At 52.4% G+C, this 18,974-nt stretch overlaps 1 protein-coding gene across 1 annotated transcript; it reads left to right on the forward strand.

The window, feature by feature from the left end:
* The first annotated feature begins 2,270 nt into the window (after positions 1 to 2,270).
* MCM2 (minichromosome maintenance complex component 2) lies at positions 2,271 to 18,860 on the forward strand. The gene is made up of 16 exons (XM_084766828.1): positions 2,271 to 2,401; positions 3,399 to 3,631; positions 8,161 to 8,336; positions 8,482 to 8,742; positions 9,701 to 9,920; positions 10,015 to 10,222; positions 12,604 to 12,738; positions 13,369 to 13,560; positions 14,170 to 14,263; positions 14,667 to 14,917; positions 15,018 to 15,144; positions 15,542 to 15,654; positions 16,507 to 16,758; positions 17,432 to 17,614; positions 17,767 to 17,922; positions 18,164 to 18,860. Exons 1-16 carry the CDS (start codon positions 2,396 to 2,398, stop codon positions 18,272 to 18,274), a joined length of 2,718 nt encoding a protein of 905 aa, XP_084622954.1. The 5' UTR covers positions 2,271 to 2,395; the 3' UTR covers positions 18,275 to 18,860.
* The last annotated feature ends 114 nt before the right edge of the window (positions 18,861 to 18,974 follow it).

Raw genomic sequence — 18,974 nt, forward strand, 5'->3', positions numbered from 1 at the left:
CCTCCCTTCACAAAGAGCTTCCTGGTCTCTTCCTCAAGTGACAGTATTGACATGTGTGTCCCTTCTCAGGCATCTGGGGGGGGGGGCAGGATGCACCCCATAGTGTGTCCCAGAGACACCCTGAGGGGTGACTTTTCCTGGCCGACAAGGTGTAGGCACCTGCTTATTATAGGATGCCAGGATAACCCAGGACAGCACAATGGGCCTGGAATGAGGCTAAACCTCCTTGTGACTGATGTGAGACTTAGCTTCCCTGAGACTTCCTGGTTAGGCCCACTGGTCAATTTTGGTCTTAACCAAAGAAGCTGGCTACGCTTGCCTGCCTGCCTGTCTACCGACGAGGTCAGCAGTTGTCACGGCCACAGTGGGCTGAGAAATCCCAACTTCCTGCCAAGAGGATACAGTATCCTGTTTCGAAGCAATGGCAAAAACAGGTCCTAGGACCTCCATAGGTCAGAAAAGCCACAGGAATTGAACTGAGGACTTCTACAAAGGCAGTATGTGTTCCTAACTGCTAAGACTACTCTGGGCGCCCACCCCCACCCCGTCCCATCCCCACTATCAATCACACTAGGGCCGAGTGACTAGGCAAACAGGGTGTGGTAGGTGTGATGGAATTCATGGAATTACGTGCTTGTAATCCTAGCATTCTAGAGGCTGAGACAGGAAAACTGCCTCAAGTTTGAGGCCAACCAGGCCTACATAACAAGACAATGTCTCAGAAAAACAAAAACAGTATGTTACTCTGCATCTCACACTCTGGAATTTTGGTGTGTAGGTGTCTGAGAGATTTTTTTCCAACCGAGGTCGTCAAATGCCTCTTTCCCTCTGGCAGCTGAGGCCGTGGCCCCTTCATTGCAGTGTCCTCTGCACATAGGACAGCGCAGCGTCCAGTGAGTCACACGAGTGAGGGTCTGCCAGGTGGTGTTCCTGGCTTGCACCAGTGCAGGGTGGGGGTAGCTGTGTCGGTCTTGAGAACATAAAGTGTGTTGGGGGGTCGGGACCCTCCGTTGGCCTGTTCCACTCAGTGTTCTGATCTTTAAAATTACAAACCAATACCTCTTCCCACCCCATTACAGGAAGGGGATAGCCCACCTGCAGGGTCCTTCCAGGCCTGTGGTGACACCTACCTCCGCTGTCACAGGGTCTGTCAGGGCCCAGGCCACTTGGGACTCTTTGCAGAATTTGGCTCTGGATTGTCTTACCCATGGCATCCTGCTAGCAGGCCAACGATGAGACGCTGTAATGGGAGGAAGAGCTGGGAACTTGTCACATCACTGGACCTTGTAGGGGTCTGGGGGCCTAGGGTAGACTCCGTTCCCTTTTCAAAGAACATATCCTATTATGGTGACAAAAATGCGTCTTTTATTTATTTATTTTTGAGCCCCTGGCATTTAGATGTAGTATCTTCCACGATGGAGAACGCAGCTGTCACTGGCATAGATCTGGGTGGCACAGCGGCTTCCAGCTTTGAAGGAGACCTCCAGCAGGAAAAGGGCTGTGGCCTCCTGTCTCAGAGGCCACGCTATCAACCCATCTCCCTAAGGCAGATCCTTTAGCACCTAGTGGTACCTCTTGTGCTATAAGGCCTGCAGGCGCCACCTTCTGAGCTTCCTTCCGTATTTCTTCTCCACCCTCCTATTCAGACTGAGCATACAGCAGAAATCCACAGCAGCTGTCTCACTGGAAGCATCCGGCCTGTCTCTGCCACTTGGCCAGGTGGCAGCAACTGGTTGGTTCACCCGCACCCGGCTCTCACAAACCCCTCTGGTGACCTCACGGCAGGATAGAGCTCCAACTCCTAGACAGAAGGCAGATCTGTGATCTGAGGTCTCCCACCCCTTGCTGGGCATTAAATAAAAGTAGTTCCTGAACCCTCCAGCCCGCACGCTATTGCTTCACGCGCCACGTCCGTCCTTCCCTCCTGTAAAGCCCCCCTTTGCCACCCCAGCCAAGTTCGACTCCCACTTTGATAAAAGTGCACAGAAGCCTGGGTGCTTGAAGGATTGAACCTCAGAGCTTTGGGAGAGGTTGATACCAAGTCAGGACGAAGTCAGAAAACAGACTCAGTTGCATCAAGTGGCCATACCGACACCAAGGTCACACAGAAGGCCCGATTGATCCTCAGAGACACCGGCTCAAAAAGGTTACAGCCTTGGTTACAGGCGGTGTGGGTGCAGCCTTTTGGATGCTGTGGGCCGGTTTCCTGGAAGCGGGGCGGGGCCTCGAATCGTGTGGGCGTGGCCAAACGCTCTAGTCTTCCTCCCCGCCCGAGATTGACGCGTACGTCGTGACGTCTGCTTTCTCCGGGCGCTTCCCGGGAAAGGAGCGGGTCACGTGATCCAGTTTTCGCGCGAAAACCGGTGGCTGCTGGTGCGGTGGAACTGTCGCAGAGATGGCGGTGAGGCGCGGGCTGATCCCGGGCGGGCGGTGTTCAGCGATCTTGGTCTGCTTTGCCGGGTCTTTCCCTCCACTGGCAGGCCTGAGCGCCGGGCTACCTGCTCCAGTCCGGGACAGGTCGTCTCTGTGATCCTAGGCCCCAGGTCAACACGCACTTTTTGTAGTGAGGGGCAGGAAATGGAACCCAGAACCTCGTGCACGTAGGGAGAGCGCGCTACCACGTAGCTGCATGCACCAGACCCTCCTGAGAAAGTTTTACAGCTGGGCGGTGTGGCACACGCCTTTAATTCCAGCACTAGGGACGTAGAGGCAGGCGGATCTATGAGTTCGAGGCCAGCCTGGTCTACAGAGTGAGTTCCAGGACGGCCAGTGTATTGGAAAGAAAGAGAAAGAGGTTCACTAAGTAACCCAGGCTAGTTTTGAACTCACTCTGTTGTGTGAGTTAACCTTGAACTTGGCGATCCTCAGGCCTCAACCTCAGTGTATTCCGGATTACATGCCTGTGCCATCAAAGCCCGGTTTCTTTACTGTTAGTTTGAGCGTTCTCATCACTCTTATTAAAGGTTAAAGCTGTTTGTTACACCATTCAGTTCTAGAATAGTGTTCCTTGATCGGTCTTTTTTTTTCCGAGACAGGGTTTCTCTGTGTAGCCTTGGCTGTTCGCGATCCCCCTGCTGGGATTAAAGGTGTGCACCACCACGCCTGGCTTCTTGATGAGTCTTGATACTCACGTCTTGTTCCAGCACCCAGCATATTGTCAGGGCTGGGGTCTGTGGGATGTGTAAATAAATGACAAACGGCTTAAAGGAAACTGCATAGCCCCTTGTGGTTTTTTCGTAAGAGAGACATGGGGTGATCTGAGTGACCTGGTATGTGAGGAGAGGGCTGAAAGGCTTCCATGTTTTTGCGAACAATGCCTGGTAGATCGAAAGGCCCCATGGTAAAGAGTCTGTCAGCCTGTGTGTCCCTCCGGTGTCTGATGGCAGCCTCTCTTGCAGGAATCTTCTGAGTCTTTCTCTGCAGCGTCTAGCCCTGCCCGGCAGCGGCGACGAGTCAGCGACCCCCTCACCTCCAGCCCAGGCCGCAGCTCCAGACGTGTTGATGCCCTGACCTCCAGCCCTGGCAGAGACCTGCCCCCATTTGAGGATGAGTCTGAGGGGCTGCTGGGCACCGAGGGCCCCGTCGAGGAAGAAGAGGATGGAGAGGAACTCATCGGTGATGGCATGGAGAGGTATTTTCAGTCTGGGCCGTGGTTAGGTGCTTAGCAGGACCCTTGTGTCTGGTGGCCTAGCCTTGGGGACCCATGAGTGTATGAACCTGGTGACTTTAATTGTGGCTTGGTTGGGGGCAGGGCGGGTGTTCACCAGCCACTATGAAGATCCCTGCTCAGAAGAGGGGGGACCCCAGAGTCGGATCTGAAGAACCCTGGGCGAGGGGAGGTGCCAACTCAGAAAGATGGGTTCAGTCAGCAAACTTGCACCCCGCCTGCATCAGGCTTGGGGTCAGAAATGTGCTGGATTTGAAAGCAGATACACAGAAGGTAACTGAGGCTGAGCGGGGGGCAGGCTTTGCTGGTAGGAAGATCCCTACTTCAGCCTTACAGCTGGGGTCTGGTACCAGTTACGCGAGCACCTAGGAGCCTCGTGGCACCCTCCTTGTGTTCATAAGGGATATTTGTGGGGTGTGAGCCATCGCAGGGGCTGTCAAGGACTTTGTGCACTACTCAGTTGTTCTTCGCTTTAAACACTGCTGGGCTAGGTATGTAGTGTGAGTCCAGGTGTGGGAGGAGTTGGTACAGATCATCCTAGACTCAGGGTCAAGGGCTTTTCTGAGAGCTGCTCACCTGGGGCCCCTCCTGTGCTGCTTCCTTCTCTGTCTGTGTGTGTGTGTGTGTGTGTGTGTGTGTGTGTGTGTGTGTGTGTGTGTTTCTCTCAGAGAAACAGACAGGGTTTTTCTCTGTAGCCATGGCTGTCTTAGACTTGCTTTGCAGACCAGGCTGGCCTCGAACTCACAGAGATCAGCCTTCCTCCGCCTCTTCAGTGCTGGGATTGCAGGCGTGCGCCACCACTGCCTGGCTCCTTCTCTGTCTTGACTCTGTAGATCAGGCTGGATTCAAACTCCCAGAGATCCTCCTGCTGGGATCCTCCTCCTGAGTGCTGGGATTAAGGGTGTGCACCACCACCACCGCCTGGCTTTTATGCCTCTTGTTTAAAGTGAAAGAGCCTTGGGGATGCCTGAGGACTTTCCGACTTAGGGTTTGTGTGGGATAAGGATAATTTATGTATTATAAGCCTTATCCTTAAAGAGTACAGCACAGGGACGTTCAGTGCAAGCTTTCTGAGCATTTCTGTCACCCCACTGCAGTCCCTCCTGTCTGTTGGTCATAGCTCCCCACCCCACCACCGGCTTCCAACTATCTACTCTGTATCTCCTCAGCCCTCCCAGCCCTGATCTTTTACCAGAACTGGAATTGTGCGGTGTTTTGTCTTTTTGTGCCACCATTTCACTCGGCACATTGTTTTCAAAGTTCAGTTTTTTAATGTATTCATTGTTTTGTTTTGTTTTACCACGTGCATGCTTATTCCTGCAGAGACCAGAAGAGGGCGTCATACTCCCTGAAACTGGAGTTAATATAGTTGTGTTTTTGTTTTGTATTTTGAGACAGAGTTTCTCTGCATAGCCTTGACTGTCCTGGACTCCCTTTGTAGATTAGGCTGACCTCGAACCTGCATCTACCTCCCGAGTGCTGGGATTAAAGGCATGTGCCACCACCGCCCAGCTAGTTAACATGGTTGTGAGCTGCCGTTGGGTGCTGAGAACTGAACCCAGGTCCTCTGCAAGAGCAGCCAGTACTCTTAAACACTGAGCCATCTCTCCAGCCTTTCTCTTTTTTTTTTTTTTTTAATTTTATTACATCGTTCATTGTGTGTTTGTGTATGGCTGCTCCTGTTATGGCATGCGTGTGGAGGCCAAAGGACAAGTTGCCGGAGTTGGCTTTTTTTTCCTTTCACTATTGGGTCTGGAGTTGAATTCAGATTGGGTTTGGTGTCAGACCTTTAGCCATTGAGCCGTCCTGTCTGTCCAGACGTGTCTTTTCAGGCACAGAACTTTTTAATTTGCTGAGATCTAGATTGCTTATTTTTTTGTTTTGTTTTGTTTTTTTTGCTCTAGACTAATTAAAATCTCACCCAGTGTTTCCGGTGACTGGAGTCCTTTAAGGGTCAGGATGTATTTTTCTCAGAAACCACTAAATTCCGGGCATTTACCTGATTTGCCTTTGGTGTTGTGAACTTGTTTTGACCAGAGAAATTAGTAGCCTTATCAGTCACCCTGAAGAAAGGAGAACTTTCCCTGGGAGGTGCCAGCTCCTGGGTCGCACTGAGGAAAGAGCTTCAGCCTGTTGGACTGCATTTGCCTCTTGGTGCTGCTGATCGCCTGTAAAATCACATCGCCCTCTCAAAGAGGAGGCGGCCCTGAGATGCTGGGATTCTTCTGTCTGGGACTCAGCACCATAGGGAAGCCTGGCTCTCTGGTAGTGTTTCCTTTCAAGTACCTAACAAGCAGTTGAGCCGTTGGCTGTGAGCTTTCCAGGGGCTCATTCTTGGGGAAGGTGTAGCCCCTGCATGCCTTTCTGGTGTCAAGGTCTTGGATTCCTCTAATTCCATTTTTGTTTTCCTTTTTTTTTAAGTGCTTCTTTTTTACTTGATGTATATTGGTGTACACATATATGTATGTATGTAAATATAATGTATACACATTATGTGCATGTATGTCTGTGTGAGGGTGTCATATCCCCTGGAACTGCAGTTACAAGTAGTTGTGAGCTGCCATGTGGGTGCTGGGAATTGAACCCGGGCTCTCTGGAAGAGCAGCCAGTGCTCTTAGCCACTGAGCCATCTCTCCAGCCCCCTAATTCCTTGTTTTCTTATTGGAAGTTAGCAGCTCTCTTTAGAGCCCCGTTCCCTAACCTCTCCCTTTAAATATAATTGTGTATAGTTGAGTGTCTGCATTTCTGCCCGTGAGTATATAGCTGGCTGCAGAGGCCAGAAGCTGCCAGATCCCCTGCCTGAAGCTGGAGTTACAGGTTGGTTTATGAGCTGCCTGACATGAGTGCTGGGAACTCAGGTCCTCCTGAGCCCTCTCTCCAGCCCAGCCCCCTCAGTTGTAAATACACAACAAAATGTCTTCACCATCCATGGTGTGCGGCTCCGTGGTGTTCATATGCATTATTGTGTAGTGACCATCCCCAGAACCTTTTTATTGTCTCAAAGCTGAATTTCTTTTTCGCATAAGCACTGATTCCCCATCCATTATTTGGCTGTCATTCTCTGGAGTCTGACCTCTGTGGCTCATGTGGTACAGCTCAAATCCGTTGGTGTGATATCAAGACTCATCCATGCTGTGGCACCTGTCAGAGACTCTGTCTGTTTTTTGTGTGTTGTTTGCTTGTTTCGCTGCGTGTTTGGTTTGGTTTTTCAAGACAGGGTTTCTCTATGTAGCTCTGGCTATCCTGAACTCACTTTGTAGACCACGCTGGCTTTGAACTTGCAGAGATCTGCTTGCTTCTGCCTCCTTGAGAGCTGAGATTATAGGTGTGTGCCACTGTGCCCGGCTCCTGTCTGTTTTAGGTTGAGTGATGACCTACTGTGTGGGCAGGTGTATCCAGTGGTCACCTGGGATTTTATCCCTAACTCCTTTATTAGAATTTTATTCTATTTTTTTCTGACTCTTAAAAGTAATTGTAGATTTTCTTCTGAATATCCTTAGTAGTCATTTTAATTTTAACTTAATCCTTCTCACCCATGTGTCTTCTCCTACCCTGTTCTCATACTGGTGTTGATTTTTAAGGTTTAGTTCTCACTCTGTAGCCTTGACTGGCCTCAGACTCTCAGATCTGCCTGACTACCTGCCTCCTGGGTCCTGGGAGTGAGGTGTATACTACTACACCTGACAAAGATGTGCGTATGAAAGTACGGGTGCCAGTTTGGATGCTGGGAATCCACCTCTGTCCTCTGCAAGAGCTGTTTCTGAGCTAGGCACAGTGGCACGCACCTTTAATCCCAGCGTGCTCGAGAGAGGCAGTAGGAGGGCCTGGTCTACAGAGTGATTCCAAGACTTCCATGGCTACACAGGGAGACCCTGTCTGGGGGGTGGGGAGGAGGACAGTATGTGCTCTTAACCACTGAGCTATTGCTAGCCCCATATGTGTTCAAGCTGTTGAGAGCAGGCTTGCCTAACCAGGCAGTACCTTCCATTTCCACTGAGGTAGTAAGAACTCTAGAGATTTCCCCACATTTGTTGTCCAAAGAGCATATTCTGTTGCATATTATGTTTTCCTAGTTTCTGTCCTGTGTCTTGAGTCCCCAGTTTCTCCCTGGCTGTGACAGTTGCATGCTTTCTAGTTTTCTGATGAAAGTGGTGCCAATTGATGATTGTAAAATGACCTCATTCCCAGGTTGGATAGTGCCTTTGCAAAGAGACTGCTTAGCAATGGCCTTGTCCATCATATACCACCAGCAGGTGGCGCTGTGGTGTGGTACTTGCTCTCCTGACCAGACTCACATGGCTGTGCACCTCATGCACACAGATGGACCCCCTTTCCATCCTGGGGGTTTGTGTCTCCTTGAGTTCCTAAAATGTCCTTTAAACTCTCAGCTTTCTGTTTACAGCTGTCCAGCTAGGGCCTTGTAAACCTGAGGAGCAGATCTTATTTCTAGGTGGGCAGTTCGGGACTCCTTGTCGATTGTTGGCCTCTTGCAGAGACTACCGTCCCATTCCCGAGCTCGACGTCTACGAGGCAGAGGGACTGGCCCTGGATGATGAGGATGTGGAGGAGCTGACGGCCAGTCAGAGGGAGGCAGCCGAGCGAGCCATGAGGCAGCGGGACCGGGAGGCCGGCCGAGGCCTGGGCCGCATGCGCCGGGGGCTGCTGTATGGTATGTGTGGTGGGCGTCCCAAAGGGGCCACTTGGACCTCCAGAGCCTGGGGAGCTGGGGAAGGCATGGCTGGCAGGCAGGCGTAGTGCGGAGGCTACCGGGAGAGGCTTCCTCACAGCGGGGGGGGGGTGCCTTGCTATCCAAGACAGCGACGAGGAAGATGAGGAGCGGCCTGCCCGTAAGCGCCGCCAGGTAGAGCGTGCCACAGAGGATGGCGAAGAAGACGAGGAGATGATCGAGAGCATTGAGAACCTGGAGGACCTCAAGGGCCACTCCGTGCGGGAGTGGGTGAGCATGGCGGGGCCCAGGCTGGAGATCCACCACCGCTTCAAGAACTTCCTGCGCACCCACGTGGACAGCCATGGCCACAACGTCTTCAAGGAACGCATCAGTGATATGTGCAAAGGTACGCTCCTGGTAGGCCGGGGTGGAGCACAGAGGTTCAGCACTTGTCTTGGCTCAGGTCCTGGTTCAGTCTTAGCGCTGGGCCGTGGAGGCTGCTCCTGCTGGCTTTGCTGTGCCACACTAAACACATAACGAACGGGAGCATTTGGGGACACGGACCGAACCTGAGGCATCCTCTCAGAGGAACCCAAGGTCTCCTACATCTACAGCAGAGTTGGACTGTTTGGGGATGTGCTTAAAAATGTATTACTACCCTGTAGTGTTTTGTTTGTTTTTTGTTTTGTTTTTGTTTTTGTTTGTTTGTTTTTGTAGAATTAGGTTGAGCCCCAGGGCCTAGCACATACATTCGAAGTAAGTACTCTGCCACTGAGTCTCTCCCCAACCTGTGTGTTACAATTTTGACCCAAAAGTGGTCGCCTTTCTATGTGACAACATTGACTTTAAAGCTTGGGGCTGTGGTAGTCCTTCCAACACTGCCTGCAGTTCTTTTGTAGGCTTTTTTCCCTATGGCACTATGGCACTCCACTTTGTAGCCTGAGGGCTCTGTTCCTCTTTTTTTTTTTTATATTTATTATTATGTGTACAGTGTTTTGCCTGCATGTGCACCTGCATGCCAGAAGAGGGCACCAGATCTCATTACAGATGGTTGTGAGCCACCATATGGTTGCTAGGAATTGAACTCAGGACCTCTGGAAGAGCGGTCAGTGCTCTTAACCTCTGAGCCACCTCTCCAGCCCCGGCTCTGTTCCTCCTAATGACATGCTGGTTGCATGCTGGTAATATTACCACTTGGACTTCTGTTGCACAGCCACAGATAGTGGGCCTCGGGTGCAAGCTGGAGGTTCTGGCCCACTCAGGTATGGTTTGGGTAGAGAACCTTTGGCTAGCAGGGTTCTAAGATGTTAGCCACCTCTGTGGCACCTGGCTATGTCATTGGCCCCACCCACCATCCTCCTTAGAGAACCGTGAGAGCTTGGTGGTGAATTATGAAGACCTGGCAGCCCGGGAACATGTGTTGGCATACTTCTTGCCTGAGGCACCGGCTGAGCTGCTGCAGATCTTTGATGAAGCTGCCCTGGAGGTGGTGCTAGCCATGTACCCTAAATACGACCGCATCACCAACCACATTCATGTGCGGATCTCCCACCTGCCTCTGGTGGAGGAGCTGCGTTCACTGAGGTGAGCATGAGGGGAGAGAGAGCGGGCCTCATGCAGAGAGTGGGGCGGGAGGGACCCTGTGGCCTCTGATGTGCTTGCTACCTCCCACACCCAGGCAGCTGCACCTGAACCAGCTGATCCGTACCAGCGGCGTGGTGACCAGCTGCACCGGAGTCCTGCCCCAGCTCAGCATGGTCAAGTATAACTGCAGCAAGTGCAACTTTATACTGGGGCCTTTCTGCCAATCTCAGAACCAGGAAGTGAAGCCTGGCTCCTGCCCTGAGTGCCAGTCAACTGGGCCCTTTGAGATCAACATGGAGGAGGTGAGTAACCCAGACCTGTCTACGCTGTCCTTAGTATGCAAAGCCTAATCCATGTCCAGGGCCACAAGGGCTTTAGGCGGTTAGATGTGGCCGAATGAACCAGATTGGCCCCATGGCTTCAGGAGTTTAGTATATTTGAAACTAGGTGATCCTGTTTGCTGAGTGCACCTTTGTGGTCTCTAAAGATAGGGATAAACAGGGCCCAATAGACAATAGGGCATCTACTTGCCCATCAGGTGGTCATCTGGACCACTCGTTGACTTGTTGACAGGGCCTGAATAGCTCCTGGTGCCTTTTGTGGGTGTCTCCAGGGCTATAACCACCTTGGATCCTGCTTGGGGAGACTCCTGTACCTCTGGACTCTGAGGTCCTGGGTACAGCATTGCGCATCTTTGTTCTTGTCTTCACCTGCAGCTGGCTCCCCCTTACTGCCCGGTGTAGTGGATGTAAACATGTTTTTGTTTGGGTTGGGAGGGAGGTATAAGCATTCAAGAACTCCAAATAAAGTGGGTTTGAAAAAGTTCAAAGTCTATTACAGCCTGGCTCCAGGAAATCTTAGCACTCTTAGCTGTGGATAGTTCTGAGCTGTCTAGTTTGGAGCTGCTTGGCCAGGAAGTTGCCTGTGACAGTGTTCACGCCCAGGTCTGCTTTACCTGGGTGACCCAGCTCCAAGGCTGCACTTAGCTGTGCCTCCCTCCATCCTTCACAGCCCCCCAACCCTACAGTTGTGTCACAAGCTTGGACTCTGCCCCCAGACACTGAGCTGTACTACGGGGGGATTAGCAAGTGGGGTCAAGTGTATGCAGGCCTTGCTGGCTACCCGGAGTGACTTGGATCTTAGTCTTGAATACATTCTGGGAGACAGGTTCTATAGTTCTCTCCTCGTGGAAAAACGGGTGTCTGAAGGTTTTGCTGTGTGGTCACCCACGCAGCAGTGTCCTGAAGATCAGGGAAACATATAGATGTGATTGTATGTTTTTGAGACAAGGCCTTACTATGTAGCCCTGCATGGCCCCAAATTTATGACGTCGACCTAACTTTGCCTCCAGAATTCTGGGCTTAAAGGTAATAACACTGTTGAATTACATTTTTTTCTACACCCTCTCCAGCTCTCAAATAATGAAACAAAAACTTATTAAGTTTATTGATAAGCTTTAAAGTCTGGGCATATTTTCATCTATTCTAACCTGACTATGCTAGCCTGGCCTACTTCTCAGCCGTGTGCCATGTTTCCTGACCACTCCTGCCTCCATCTTTGTCCTAATGGCCAGGCTACCTTCTCCCATCCATTCCCCCCAAATCTCTATCTACCTGGGGCTCCCAGACAGGGAACGGAAGTCCCGCCTACTGTCTTCTTTGCCCAGTCGTAGACTCTTCAGCTTCTTTATTAACCAATTAGAGATAATTTGGGAGCAATTTTTACACAACGCTGAGACAGGAGATTCCTCAATAGCATTGGCAGTGCCAGAATCTGTTAACATTTAGTTCATTGCTGGTTGGTTGAGTGATTAACAGTCAAATATACAGAGACACACCATAATACAATGTGAATGAAGGTCGCCTCTACATAGCATCATGATCTGACACTGTGCTAAAAGCCGTTGCGTCTTGTGGATCAGTCAGCTCTGGGTTCCTGTAACTAAACCTCCTGGTTTGGTTACAGGGTGACAGAGTTTGGTTTTAGAGTCGAGTTTGAGGTCAGTTGACCCCATGGTTTAGGGGCTGTGTGTTGCAGTGATGGGGGTGGTAGAGCAAGCTGTTAACATCACATCAGACACAAAAGAGAACAAGAGACTGGCCAATATCCTTTCAGGGGCATACCTCTGTGACCTAAGGCCTCCCACAAGGCTCCATGGTCGCTCACACGTGGACTGAAGAGACAGTACCTTCTATGAATAGGCCATAGGTGCCAATGGCAGCCCAGACTGTAACATGGTGTCTCTTTTCTGAACAGTAAATAAACTTAGTAGGATGCTACGGCACATGGCCCAGCTCCACCCCATGGTCCTGCTTTGCTGTTTGTGGGTGCTGCTGTTGCTGCCTCATACATACGGCCCAGCTTGATCCTCATAAGGTCATTCTTAAAGTTCCACATCCTCTTCTGCCAAGGATCACACTGCTTACGATTGGCTAGGGCGTGGACATGGGTGAATCCAGGCTCTAGGGGCGTAGAATAGAGGCTGGGGCCCAGGAGGAGGAAGGCACTGCCCAGGGATAGTGGCAGGTGAAGAGACTTGCTGGGCCCCGGTTGGCCCGCCCTCTGGTCTCTGTGGGTCTCTTACCCTTTGGGGACTGCAGTGAGGTCAGAGCATGCAGGAAAGCTGTGCTTTGAGGAGAACAGTCGGCCGGGTAGGAACCGCGATCCTCTTTGTCCTGCGCAGACTATCTATCAGAACTACCAGCGCATCCGCATCCAGGAGAGTCCCGGCAAGGTGGCGGCCGGCCGGCTGCCCCGCTCCAAGGACGCCATTCTCCTTGCTGACCTGGTGGACAGCTGCAAGCCAGGAGACGAGATAGTGAGTGAATGCCAGGACCTGGTGAGATCTTCTGTGGCCAGTGGGCGTGGGATCCATGCCCACGGGGGGAGCTCAGCCGGCACCAGCTCTCCTGTCAGGAGGAGAGCTTTTTCCTTCCTGCTGGTTGAGTGTCGGGTGTGAACCGCTTTTGCTGGGACGGTAGAGAAGGAGAGGTTTATCTTGGGTCCGGGTCAGAGGTTTAGTCCATGGTCTTTGGGCCTGTGGCTGTGGCTGCAGCTGCACAGTGCATTATGGCAAGACTGTGAGTTGGGCAGGGAGTGTGGCTGCTCTCCTCACAGAGCCCAGAAAGCAGAGAGCTGGGAGCAGGGAGGTGTGTCAGGGTCGCATGTCCCCTCCCAAGGGCACACCCTTAATTTAATGACCTCATTAACGCTTTGCATTTAGATCAGGTCTTCAGTGCATATGCTCTCCCTCCCCTCCCCACGGCCCCCACAGCATGTAAAGCACAGCGGGACAAAGCTCGTGTTTTTTTGCGCTTGCTGGTTTGTTCATCTTGTCTGTAGCGTAGGGAGCTTGGGGTGGAGACAGGAGAAAGCAGTATGGATGTGGGCCTCGCCTTGGCTCAGGACCCCAGGTTGCACCCTCTGACATGTGACCGCTACCTCCCAGGAGCTCACCGGCATTTACCACAACAACTATGACGGCTCCCTCAACACCGCCAACGGCTTTCCAGTCTTTGCCACTGTCATCTTGGCCAACCATGTGGCCAAGAAGGACAACAAAGTAGCTGTGGGCGAGCTAACCGATGAGGACGTGAAGATGATCACCAGCCTGTCGAAGGATCAGCAGATCGGAGAGAAGGTAGGTGGCCGGGCGGGGCTACACCGGGAATCTTTAGGCTGGTTCTCAGCGTGTGGGCCTTAGTGGCAGCAGGCTCTACATCCTCCAGGGAGATCGTAAGCTGGTATCTTGGACAGGAGCCCCAGCTCTGTCTGGAGTCTGGAAGTCCAGGGTGAAGGGTCACCTGAGGCAAGGGGCTTCATGACATGACAGAAGATTCCATGCACCGGAAGGGCAGAGGCACGGCTCCTTTTGACTAGAGCCCACTGTGCACGCACTGAGCCCTGCTGTCCTGATTACCTCTTGAAGGTTCTAATACAGATGCACTAGAAACTCAGTCTCCAGTGCGTGCTTCTGGGGATGCACTCTCAGGACTGCCCTCTGCCCTGGTGTTGTAGCCGGCAGTCATGGCCAGGTTTGCTGCTTTGGGCCTCTCAGACAAATTTTATTTGTGGATATATATATATATATATTTCTATACCAAGACCATGACCAAAAGTAGCTTGGGGAGGAAAGGGTCTGTTTGGCTTTTCGTGCTGTGGTGGTTGTCATTGAGAGAAACCAGGGCAGGGACTTAAATGGCTCACCTGCCTGCTAGGTTCCAGTCTCATGGTTCTCTCTATTCCTCAGATCTTTGCCAGCATCGCACCCTCCATCTACGGGCATGAAGACATCAAGAGAGGCCTGGCTCTGGCCCTGTTCGGAGGGGAGCCCAAGAACCCAGGTGAGCCCCTCTTGCCAGCTCTCCCTCAGGGGATTATAGAGTCTTTGTTTTAAACATAAGACTTACTTGCTGTATGGACCTGTAGTTAAGTTACAGGCTGTAGTGAGCGTGGACTCTGCTCACCCTGGCCCACTCTGATGGGAGGTCTCTCCTGCTTGGCCTAGGGGCTATGACCTCACCACCCTCTCAGGTGCACAGGACACACTCAGGGTTTCGTGTTTGGTTTGTGTCCCAAAGCTCCATAGCATATTCCTCTGGACTCAGCTTACTAGGGTCCTGGGGCTTGGGTGCCCCCTACTTTGCTGAGGAGCAGGTTTGAAATGGAGGGATCCGTCCAGACCTCTGACCCTCCTTCCTGCCTGCACACATGTCTTCAATCTCTCTCCATTTCTGGCTCCTGCAGGTGGGAAACACAAGGTTCGAGGTGACATCAATGTGCTCCTGTGTGGGGACCCTGGCACAGCGAAGTCGCAGTTCCTCAAATATATCGAGAAAGTGTCTAGCCGTGCCATCTTTACCACTGGCCAGGGCGCGTCTGCTGTGGGTCTCACCGCGTACGTTCAGCGGCATCCTGTCAGCAGAGAGTGGACCTTAGAGGCTGGAGCCCTGGTTCTGGCCGACCGTGGCGTGTGTCTCATTGATGAATTTGACAAGGTGGGGCTCTGGGCCAATAGGCTCTGGGGCTAAGCTCTTGATGGTGGGGGAGCTTTATAAGAGAGTGGTGAGGCCTCCTGTGATGCCCTGTGTTGTACAGATGAACGACCAGGACAGGACCAGCATCCATGAAGCCATGGAACAGCAAAGCATCTCCATCTCCAAGGCCGGCATTGTCACCTCACTGCAGGCCCGCTGCACCGTCATTGCCGCTGCCAACCCCATAGGTATGCCTGCTGTAGGATGCACAGTACAGGCGGGAGGTAGCAGCAGACACAGCCCCATCCCTCATATTCTACCAGAGGGGGGCAGGAGGGCTTGGGAACTCGGGGTACCATCTCTTCCTTATACCTTTAGGTGCTTTGATCCTTTGTCAAATGGGTCTGAGGCTACACCCAGGCCCAGCCAATAGGACACTAGCACCCAGGAGCCCACTCACCTTCCTCTGGTCAGAATGTGGCTTGGCTTTGGAGCAGCTCTGGTTCTAACGGAATCAGGCACAGTGTCTCCAATCCCTTACTCTTTTCCCCACCTCTGCCCTGGGAGGCACCCTGGTTCTGGAGAAGCTTCTAGAGCTTGGGGCAGTGGATGAGTGACCTGAGACCTTGCCTCCTCATCTCTCAGGGGGCCGCTACGACCCTTCACTGACCTTCTCAGAGAATGTAGACCTCACAGAGCCCATCATATCCCGCTTTGACGTCCTGTGTGTGGTGAGGGACACTGTTGATCCAGTTCAGGTACATCCCCGTATCCCTTGTGACACCTGTAGGTTCTGGGCCATTTCCTGAAGCTTGGGCTGTGCAGTGTGCTGGGTGGACATGGAGTTGGCACTGTGTGGACGTGGCCTCATATCCAAGTGTCATCCTGACCTCTTTTGGCTTCCCCGGCCCCTCCCTGGCTGCCTACCTAATCTGGTCACAGACTGTACCTTGTCCTATATCCCTTCCTCTAGCTCTGCCCTCTGACCCCAGGGGCTGCTGTTGTCTAGGCTGGTCACTTATTTGCCTGCCAGTTAGAAGAGTAATTTGCATGGCCACCTGTTCTCCACGGTGACCCCGCAGAAGCTCTGCTTTGTGCCCTGCACGCGTTCCACATCCTCCCTGCACCTGCTGAGCAGGGGGTAGCTGCCCCACACTGCCCTAGCCAGCTCCGCAGCTGCTGCCTTCGTATTAATGAACCCACGTGCCTGCTGTCCCTCAAAGAGCTTTAAATGTGCTCCTTCCCCTGAAGGCCCCTCCCCCACACCAGATGCCTCTTAGTTTAACCCTGTGCTGAGAGGCTTCTTGGCCACTGGATTCTCCTTGGTTCCATTACCCTATTTTTTTCCCTTAGCTTGTTACGTTTCCATTACTTTTTTGTTTTTGCTTTGCTTTAGTTTTCAAGTCCTGTCTCAGCTCCTGGGTGACTGGGATTTTCCTCCGGGCACAAGTGTTTCCTGCCCCCGCTAAGCCTATCGATGCCTTCCGTGCCCATGAGACGGCCTAGCCTCAGTCAATTGTGACAGTCATTTCATTCCATGCTGTGTAGCTTTTCCTGTCTTCCTGTCCCCACCCTGATAGCACCCCGCCCCCCCTGTCTCAATGTCTTAGGATGAGATGCTGGCCCGTTTTGTGGTTGGCAGCCACGTCAGACACCACCCCAGCAACAAGAAGGACGAAAGGCTGACCAACGGTGGCACCACGGAGCCAGCCCTGCCCAACACATACGGCGTGGAGCCGCTGCCTCAGGAGGTCCTGAAGAAGTATGTCATCTATGCCAAGGAGAGGGTCCACCCAAAGCTCAACCAGATGGACCAGGACAAAGTGGCCAGGATGTACAGCGACCTGAGGAAGGAGTCCATGGTGAGCTAGGAGGTCACAGGCACAGGGTCGGGTGAGAACAGGCAGTATTAAGGAGGAACCCCTGGGGCTTGGCGCTGCTCTGTGGTGGCGAGTGCCTGCTTTGTGTGGACAGCACACCGGTTCTATCCCCAGCACTGGGAAAAGAAAGAGGCCTCCCGTATCTTAACCATTGGGTTACAAGTGAACTTTAGCTGTGTGCAAGAGGGTCATAGTCTGATTGCTGAAGCTCTGTATTAACATAAACCTTGGCCAAATCAACATGAGTCTGAGCTGGTTTGGGTTCCCAGTATTGGTACCAAGGCCACTGGCTATCACCAGAGCTAACCAAGAAACCAGCTGGAGTTTTTGTTCGAGGGTTTTGTTTTTGCCTTTTCCATGTAAACACTACCTCCCATCTTCAGTGTGTTCAGCTTGGCTTCTCTCTCATTGTTCTGGGTCATGTAATCCGTGTAAGCTAGATGCAGGTGTCACAGACCAGGGGGATACACCTAGATAAGGTCAGAATAGGCAGTGTGCTAGTGGCGGCCACACCAGCCTGTTTTTGCACCTGGCACTGGAGCTGAGTTCAGCTGTACTTGCTGCTCCACTAGGCACCTTGGCTCTAGCTGCCCGTTTGCTTCTGGTCCCTCCTGTCCCTCTCCTCCTGAGGAAGGCCCCACATTATTCTCTGCAGGCAACGGGCAGCATCCCCATCACAGTGCGCCACATCGAGTCCATGATCCGCATGGCCGAGGCCCATGCGCGCATGCACCTGCGGGACTATGTCATGGAAGATGATGTCAACATGGCCATCCGCGTGATGCTGGAGAGCTTCATTGATACCCAGAAGTTCAGCGTCATGCGTAGCATGCGCAAGGTGGGTGTGGCTGAGGCCTGTTTGAGGTACTAGAAGACTCTGGCCTGGGCCTAGATATGGAAGGGGCCCCTGCCCTGGTGGCTCAAGCCATGAAGGTGGCCTGACATGACTGGCAAATGAGCTGGCTTCTGACCTCTGACCTCTCCCCCCAGACTTTTGCCCGGTATCTCTCCTTCCGGCGAGATAACAATGAGCTACTGCTCTTCATACTGAAGCAGTTGGTGGCTGAGCAGGTGACATATCAACGAAACCGCTTTGGGGCCCAGCATGACACCATTGAAATACCTGAGAAGGACCTGGTGGACAAGGTATTCAAGAACAGGGCGGGGCGGGGCGGGGCTTGTTGCTCGGGGGAGCTTGTGCCCATCTTTGGTGTGCATCGGGTAATAGCTAACTCACCTAGAGATAAGCACAGGGGCATGGATCCCAGCAGCCTAGTCCGCGTACCTGTGAGGCCGGTGAAGCTCCGGTTTGGAGCTCAGTCCTTCCAGAGACGAGGGCTAACCCTAACCCTGCTAATGGCTCTGATGCCCTCCCTTCCTCCTCCAGGCCAGGCAGATCAATATCCACAACCTCTCCGCCTTCTACGACAGCGAACTCTTCAGGATCAACAAATTCAGCCGCGACCTGAAACGCAAGATGATTCTGCAGCAGTTCTGAGACCAGCACAGGACCCCTGTGTCTAGCCAAGGCTCAGTCACCACTCTATAGACACAGCCCACTTCCGCCAGGGGCTCCCTGTGGGGGTAGGATGGTAGCTTAATGCAGACCTTTACCCATGAGCCCCTGGGCCGAGGCTATGGTGTGCCGTGGCTGTGTTTATTCTTCTGCTGGCCTCTAGAGCGTTCTTCTTGGCCAGACCTCTGCCTGAGGCTCACCAGCCTCTCAGAGTACCCCAGAGCTGGTGCTCAGGAGACTCGGGGTGGGGGGAGGTGTTCACGTGACAGACTTTACCAGAACTATTGCTGTTTGGGCATGAGTTTTGTTTCTGGATTATTTCTTCCCCTTTTAGACAAAGAGCGACTTTGTGTTTGCAAACTTTTCCAGAACATTCTCAGAGCCTATGGTGGAAGGGTATAAGGCCCTGGCTGTGGAGGGCCTGTGCTCCTTGTAATGTGCACCTCTCTGGTCACCATTTCTGTGTATGAACCCGTTTCCTTCCCACCAAACCAGTGCCTTCATTCGCTTGTTGTACAGTTTCTTGTCTCTGTAGTTTACTTTTTAATAAAGTTGAATAAAACCTAAATTTACCATGTCTTTGGTTCTGGTTCAATGTGGTAACCCACACTTCCCTGGGCTTCTCTGAAGGCCCTTTCGTCCTGCTCTCAGTTTCAACATGGCATAGGTCTGGTTGGATCTG

This window comes from Acomys minous, assembly GCF_964271855.1.
Source record: "Acomys minous genome assembly, chromosome: 17".
In the NCBI taxonomy this organism is placed as follows: Eukaryota; Metazoa; Chordata; class Mammalia; order Rodentia; family Muridae; genus Acomys; species Acomys minous.

What these genes read in the sequence shown, in the direction of transcription:
- MCM2 (XM_084766828.1), top strand. An exon ending in AGGGGAGCCCAAGAACCCAG is followed by an intron (nt 14,264 to 14,666) that starts GTGAGCCCCTCT and finishes TGGCTCCTGCAG; the next exon opens with GTGGGAAACACAAGGTTCGA. An exon ending in AGAAGGACCTGGTGGACAAG is followed by an intron (nt 17,923 to 18,163) that starts GTATTCAAGAAC and finishes TTCCTCCTCCAG; the next exon opens with GCCAGGCAGATCAATATCCA.